Genomic DNA, 7,500 nt, shown 5'->3' with positions numbered 1-7,500 from the left:
ACACACACAGACGGGTCACTCTCTGCGCTCTCTGCATGATTCGCTCACGGTCTCGCGGTCTTCACCTCGGCAGGACAGCCGTCAGGAGCCGGCAGGCGGTAGCTGCGCTTCAGCAGATCGATCAGGTGATAAACGATCATCTGGCCCTGCTTGTCCTCCCCCATCTGCTCCATAAACACCTGACACACAAACACCACGCATTACTGTCACGGTTTGACCGTTCTTATTATTACTGCAGTCATAGTTGTGTGTCACTGGGTCTTATATAGTGCAGAAGCTGTTAATGTGATTACTGGGACTGTCCATCGATTACGGTTGCTTTCTGGTAACTTGAACGCTATGATATGAAAATAAGCGACACACAGTGAAGATGCTTGGTCACTTACAGCTGGAGGACTGCAGCTTTTGTCACTGTATGTAAAGAGTTCGTAGAGAACGACTCCGAAACTCCAGACGTCTGACGCCACGCTGAACTTGCTCTCAGTCAGAGACTCCGGCGCGTACCTTCATCAACACACATCATCATCATTAACATAAAACACATCAATAACGCTGCATCAAACTCAGAAATCAACATATGAGCATGATTCAGGGCTCCGGACTCACATCTGAGAGCAGCGCACCAGAAGCAGATTTGGTAGCACTGGGGGGTATTAAAAATAAAGATAATCCTCAAGCCAACCTACTGATCTGCTACTTAAGCTTTTTATTAGACTGAATTTCTAAACGCTACTCCTCCTAGAGCTTTCAAGCTAGACCCACCAAACTCAGCCCTGCTCTTCAGACTGATCTGACCCGGGTTGCTTTATCTTTTCAAACTGCTCCGACTTATGGTTTTCATAAAAATTAAGATTAAAAATCATAAAAATCCCATAGACTTACATTGACGGAATGTTCAGATGAGCCAAGACTTCTCAAACTGCAGCTGTCAACATTCTAATGTAAACACACTGAAGCCCATTAGACTCAATCAAGCTTCCCTTCTGTGTACTATTTCCAATCCATTTAAACTCATTCAAGCTTCCACTCTAATATTTCTTATCTATCTATCTATCTATCTATCCTAGCGACAAGTTAATCATGCTAGAAACATGCTAGCAACATGCTATTAATAGGGCTGGGGGAAAAATCGATACAGCATAGTATTGCAATATTTTCTGCTGCAATACTGTATCGATACACAGACGCCAAGTATCGAGCTTTTATTATACTATTTGGTAGAATAATAAAATATATTTTTTAACATAGTCCACTAGATGGTGGTGTTGAGTTTTTTCTGGTGAGGTCAGCGGGGTCACCTTCAGCATGCTGTAAGTTAGTAAAATAAAGAGGGCGGCATCGCTGAACGTTATCAGGAAAGCCCCGTCTGCGTTTACATCAGAAACATGCTAACAACATGCTAGTCACTTGCTAATCATGTTAACAACATGCTAATCATGCTAGAAACATGTTATCAACATCTAATCTACCTACATTTTCAAACTTCAGACTTTTACAACTGCTTTACACTTTCAGGCTAGGCTTTCTCAAGTCTTGACAAACTTTTTTTATCTAGTTTAATCTTGAAATTACTATAGTTTAACATTAATAAATGCACTTACTAATAATATTACTCGTTTGTTTCTGCACAAGCACGGAGCCCGAGTTGGGAAGCGCGGTTTTCGTTACGCTTTTGTTGCGTTTGCCGTTTGATGTTTCTCGTGTGCAACAGAAATGGCCGCGTTTATGAGTTGGGCACGCGGTGGTCGAGTCTGGAGCCCTGCTGCGAGTGAATCTTGTAAGAACCGGGTCACATTTCACCCGAAACTATTGTGAAATGTTTTCACAGTCCCATGTAAAAAGGCTTCATTTTCATTATGCAGAATATCATTGCTTGCTCGTCTCTTGATTTTGGGGTGAAATATAACACAGTCCTTGGTCACTCGTCTCACAGCTTCAGCCAAACGTTTGCGGATCTCCTCACCAGAAGATGGGGCTCTCGCCCGGCTCGCGGACGGTGTAATACTCCTTATCCTGAGGAAGAACTTTAGTCAGGCCGAAGTCTCCGATCTTCACACGGAACTCACTCTCCACCAGAATGTTCCTGGTGGCCAGATCTCGATGGACGTAGCGCTTGGACGCCAGGTAATCCATGCCCTAAACAAACACAGACAGAAACACGTCACGCTCAGCTCTTCAGCAGGCTGTTCCTCACGAATCTTCATGTGTGTGTGAAACAGGTGTTTTCCGTACCTTACAGATCTGAGAGGTGTACAGCAGAAGCTTCGTGTGGTCGAAGCGCTCCTTGTTTTTTGACAGATAATCTCTCAAACTACCAAACGGCAAAAACTCCATGACCAGCCGCAGGTTCCTACGACCTGAAGACAGACAGAGAGAGAATCAGGAGAGAGGCGTGTCTCAGGACCAGCATGCTCTAGTGCAGACAGACGCTCACCTGCGCTGTAACACACTCCCTTGTATCTGACGATGTTCTCGTGCTGCAGCGAGCGCAGGATCTCGATCTCCCGCTCGAAGTCTCGCAGGTGTTCAGCCGTGCTGTGCTGCAGCTTCTTGACCGCGACAACTTCGCCCGTGTTGTCCTGCAGCGGATCGTAGCGGCACTTCTCCACGCTGCCGAAGTTCCCCTGCAGACACACACAGACGGAGTGACGTCTGAAACACTAACGCTGATGATGATGATGATGGTGGCTCACCTTCCCCAGCAGCTGGAGGAAGATCAGGTGTCTGGCCTCAAACTGAGTGGGTTCCTGGCTCTCGAACGCTCCGGCGAGACCCAGCGCCCGATGCCTGCTGGGAACCGTGTCGCTCTCCACCAGCAGCTCGTAGTCTGAGAAACACAGAGACACAGGCGTCACGCGAGCGCTGGAGTATCATGGTGTTTGCGCGGCGGTGCGTGTGGTGAGCGTCACCTGGCGTGAAGAGGCTGTTGAGGTCTCGGATGACGGCTCTGAACGAGGGCCGCTGCAGCGGCTCGTACTCCATGCAGCTGTTGATCACGCTGGCCAGTTCAGTCCACTTCGGAGCTGGAAGCTGGTGCTTGTCTTCGTAGAACAGCAGCTTCTGCACGACACACAAGAGCATCAGTTAGAGTCAGCGGCACGCAGCGCAGACAGAAGCGCGGAGGGGCCGCTGCACCTTAGACCCGTCGTACGCCGCGAGCGGATGTTCTCCGCTGCAGTAGATCTCCCACAGCGTGGTGCCGAAGCTCCACTTATCTGCTGCCAAACTCAGGCTCTTGCTGTCCTTCACGCACTCTGGAGGAACCCACGGGATCCGGTCCACCAGAACTACAGACAGAAGAGCACAAGACAACAACTCCTGTCAGCTCTCGAGTTCTGCGCTGTTAACTGGATATTCAGACTGGAAGTGTTTTCTAAACCACACGAATACGGCTTCGCTCACGTTCTCTGGGCTGGACGGTGATGCTGATCCCTGGGTCACTGAGCTTGATGAACGGAGGCGTTCCCGTCTTACGGTCTTCTTCTCGGGTCACCAGAACGTTCCTGGCGCAGACGTTTCCGTGGATCAGGTTCTTCTCCTCCTGCGGATCAGAAACATGCAGTGATTATCACGGCCTCTCATTAGTCTGGTGCCGGGATTCTGTGACGCTCACCAGGTGATGTAGCACCCACGCTAGCTGCTTAGCCACCTCCAGCTTCCAGGTGATGTTGATGGTGTTGCGGTTTCGTTTCAGGTACGTGTCCAGAGAGCCGAAGCGCACATACTCCTGCACCATGATGTCTGAAAGACACACAGACGCTTACAGACTTCTGTGTGTGTGTGAGTGAGTGAGTGTGTGTGTGTGTGTGTGTGTGTGTGTGTGTGTTCAGACTCACCGTCTCCAGATCTTCTTTATGGATCTTGTGGAAGATCATCTGGTTGACGTGTCTGAGTTCAGACGGCGAGAGACACGCGTCAGAGGTTTGGCTGCTCCTGCACACCAGCAGATTGGATTTATCTACAGACACAAATACATGTCACTTTGTGCTAGTGTTCCTTTTGCCAGCCAGTCTTTTAAATTAGTCTTAGTCCTAGTGTCAGATGTACTTTTTAGTTATTATCTTATTTAGTCAACCTTGTCCTGTTCAGATCATCGTCAGCACTTCCGTGATGAAAAGTTGCCAGATTGCAAACATTAAGCAAAACAGCGGGCAGAAAAGGTATCCTGCTCTGATTTGGGGATTTAAACTCTTGATATCTGACAACCGCACACATGAAAGCTTGTGTAGCAGAGGCGTGTACAGCAGTCCGCAATAATAGCTTATTTTTTGACGAAAATCAAGTTTTTATTTTTTTTAAATACATTTTAGTTTTGTCTTTTATTGTCAACGATACTGCATGTTGATATAGTCACAGTTATCGTTTATTGACCTTATTGTCATCTCGTCATCGTCTTGTTTCAGTCATGGGAAAGAAGCTCGTCAACAAAACATTTTCGTCATAGTTTTCGTTAATGAAATCAACTTGGTGCACTAACAGCAGGAGCATCTGCTCCGAGTGTCTGACCTTTGCTGCGCGGCGGACAGCGGCGGCTGAACTGGAACACGTGTCTGTCGGAGCGCAGCGCCTCCTTCTGGTAGTGCTGCAGTAATTCACACAGACTGCTGAAGCTGCATTTGGCTCCGTTGAGCACAAACTCTCCCGAGTGAGAGCGAACGACCAGACAGTGCTTAAACTCCAGCTGACCCTCAAACTGAAACACACACACACACACACACACACACACACAGACAATCAATAAAACACACACTTTACACTTTATTGTGTAAAGAGAGTTAATTACTGCTGTGGATTGATCGAGATCAACTCTGGCCTGTGATATAATTCACATAAACACACTCACCTCAACGACGAAGGACAGGAAGTACCGGTCGTAATCCTTCGGGCTGCACCTCAGGATATAAACGCCCCTGTGGTTTTCACATCGGCGCAAGCGGCTGATGGCGAACTCCGTCCTGACCCGAGAAAACAGTTCATTAGACACGAAGGACAGCGCCTCGCTCAGAGAATGAAACTCCAGCTCCTGCGGGACACAGAGAGAGACGCTGCAGACACGGATCTGAGCCGAGCACGGACTGTAACGCTGTAGTGCGACCGAACCTCACCAGCGTCTGACCGTCCCGTCTGTTTATGGAGACGATTCGGTTCTCCACAGATCCGTCTTTAGACCCCTGCTTTACACTGATGTCGATGACGTCAGAGAAATCACAGTAAACCTGCGGATCCTGAACAGGGAGAAAGAAAGACAGTCAGAGTCGCTCTCGTTAGTATCTCAGTCTGCTGGTAGTAATTAGAAGATTCACAAGTGTGCACTTGTGAGTCAGTGAGCTTGAACTGAGCTTGAACTTTTACATCTGGTGCAGGTGTGTCTGCCAAAAGATCAAACACCAGGAAGCCGAACTCAAACGCACCTCTCGGTCTCTGGCCTCTTTTACTTTGGACCATCGCATGCCGCGGCTCCCGCTGACGAGGATGCAGACGTCTCCGGCGGACGCTTCGCTGACGAGGAACTGCTCGCTGTAGAAGGCCGCCTGCAGCGTCTCCAGACTGACCACGTACTTCAGCTTCAGGTCTCGCGGCGTGGCTTTACACGCTCCGAACTGCTGGATGAACTTCCTGAAGCGGAAGCGGATCCTCTTCCGGGTCACAAAGTGCTGGTTCTGGATGTGTGCTCGCATGTTCTTCGGGAGGAACGACTTATAACTGCAAATGAACACAGAGGAGATGACCAGAGTTCAGTTCAGCCTCTTCGGGCAGCGATAGGTCAAAGGTCTCGGGTGAACGCACCTGTTGTGGTTGTAGATGTCAACAGGTGACTTGGCTTTTTCTTTGGCCAAACACATCATATCAAGAACAGCCAATCCCAAGCACTCTTCCTGAAATTCCAGGCTGATGGGAACGCTGACCGCGCCGCTCAGAAAATCTGACCTCCACTGAGACACAGACAGACAGGATAAGACGCTGTTCTCTCATATGGAGATTTGCACAATAAATACTGTGTGACAGTGAAAAGTGTTGCTGCTCATGCTGAAATCACACTTCGTCAGCAATCTGGACTGAGAAAAACAAGATTCATAGTTGTGTCCCGCTGAACCCTGACCCTAAAGGACCCTAACCTTGACCCTGAACTAGTGGAGATGTTTAACATGGGCCATAGTTCTGTGATGTGTACATTTATATGAGATGACATATTTACTAAGGATAGGGAAAAAATGGCCATTTATAAACACAGTGGGAAATGATGTTTTGTTTTATACAGCAACTCATTTCTAGCTCTTTCCAGTCACAGAGCACTTTACTTTGTTGTTGTTTAAGTGAGAGAACATCTGGGAATTGTAATGTTTACTCATTTCTTTTATTATGTAAATACATTTTTGCATTAAAAAAGTAGATTTTTGTTTGAATATGCTGTCAATTATAGTTCTTAGACAGTGGAATCAGCAAAATCGGTATCAGCAGGTCACACTTACAAAAAACGGCAATCGGTGCATCTCTAATTATTCTAACAATATTCACAGTACAGTTATTGTTGTATTGTCTAAGACTCCGCTATCAATGTGGAAAAAAACAACCCAATGATGAAATATTTTTGACCCTGTTCAGCGTGTCAGATATCAGACACATGATCATCTGTAAACATCAGTCTCATGGCTCTCGATGCTCCTCCTCACCTGAGCAAACAGGTACGCCGCAGTGATGTCATCGAGCACAGGTGCCTCTGAACTCTTGGAGACGCCGTACCTGCGGGCCGAGCTCGAGCCGCTGCCGTACCAGCCTGGAAAATAAAACCTGCAGACGGAGAGGATTAAGATTAGGCTGCCAATCCCAGCGTGCATCAGTTCTGAAGCTGATCCTCATGACGACGCACCTGATCCTGAACAGCAGCGTCTCATTGGCCGAGGCCTCGAGCTTGAGGATGTGATTGGGTGGAAGCCACACTCGGTCTCGCGCTCTCATGAGTCCAAACAGACTGCAGTAAGGGGGACTGACACCTGTCAATCATTAACAGCAAACATCATGACTGTGTGTGACCTTTGACCTGTGAACTCATCCACTCAGTCTGTGTGTGTGTGTGTGTGTGAGGAGGACAGACGGGTGGCAGCTGCAGCATTAAAGAGGGAACTGAATGAAAAGAGGAAGTAAATGAGGGTGTGTCCTGCACACACACACACACATTTACATTTAGTCATTTAGCAGACGCTTTTATCCAAAGCGACTTAGAAATGAGGACAATAAAAGCAGTCAAAACTAACAAAAGAGCAACAATATATAAGTGCACATGACAAGTCTCGGTTAGCCTAACGCAGTACACGTAGCAAGGTGTATATTTATATATGTTATACACACACACACACACAAAAAGAGTCGTTTAGTCGTTTCTTGAAGAAACACACACTCACTCAATCACACACACACTCACTCACTCACACTCACACACTCACTCACTCACACTCACACACACACACACACACACACACACACTCACACACTCACTCACAC

At 47.6% G+C, this 7,500-nt stretch overlaps 1 protein-coding gene across 1 annotated transcript in view; it reads right to left on the bottom strand.

Moving 5' to 3' along the window:
* The window catches only part of jak2a (Janus kinase 2a), a 16,322-nt gene that overhangs the window by 454 nt on the left and 8,368 nt on the right, over window positions 1–7,500 (bottom strand). The window contains 19 exon segments of the mRNA XM_016261647.1: window positions 66–179; window positions 387–504; window positions 1,964–2,136; window positions 2,233–2,357; window positions 2,435–2,624; window positions 2,694–2,827; window positions 2,910–3,060; window positions 3,136–3,287; window positions 3,403–3,541; window positions 3,614–3,741; window positions 3,825–3,839; window positions 3,842–3,958; window positions 4,507–4,693; window positions 4,844–5,023; window positions 5,106–5,225; window positions 5,412–5,703; window positions 5,788–5,933; window positions 6,672–6,789; window positions 6,869–6,992. Coding sequence (XP_016117133.1) covers window positions 66–179; window positions 387–504; window positions 1,964–2,136; window positions 2,233–2,357; window positions 2,435–2,624; window positions 2,694–2,827; window positions 2,910–3,060; window positions 3,136–3,287; window positions 3,403–3,541; window positions 3,614–3,741; window positions 3,825–3,839; window positions 3,842–3,958; window positions 4,507–4,693; window positions 4,844–5,023; window positions 5,106–5,225; window positions 5,412–5,703; window positions 5,788–5,933; window positions 6,672–6,789; window positions 6,869–6,992 — 2,723 coding nt within the window.

Source organism: Sinocyclocheilus grahami, unplaced genomic scaffold (assembly GCF_001515645.1).
Source record: "Sinocyclocheilus grahami isolate Dianchi unplaced genomic scaffold, SAMN03320097.WGS_v1.1 scaffold2522.1, whole genome shotgun sequence".
Classification (NCBI taxonomy): domain Eukaryota; kingdom Metazoa; phylum Chordata; class Actinopteri; order Cypriniformes; family Cyprinidae; genus Sinocyclocheilus; species Sinocyclocheilus grahami.
The sequence above is the reverse complement of the archived record's forward strand: the minus strand, read 5'-3'. Positions and strand labels throughout refer to the sequence as shown.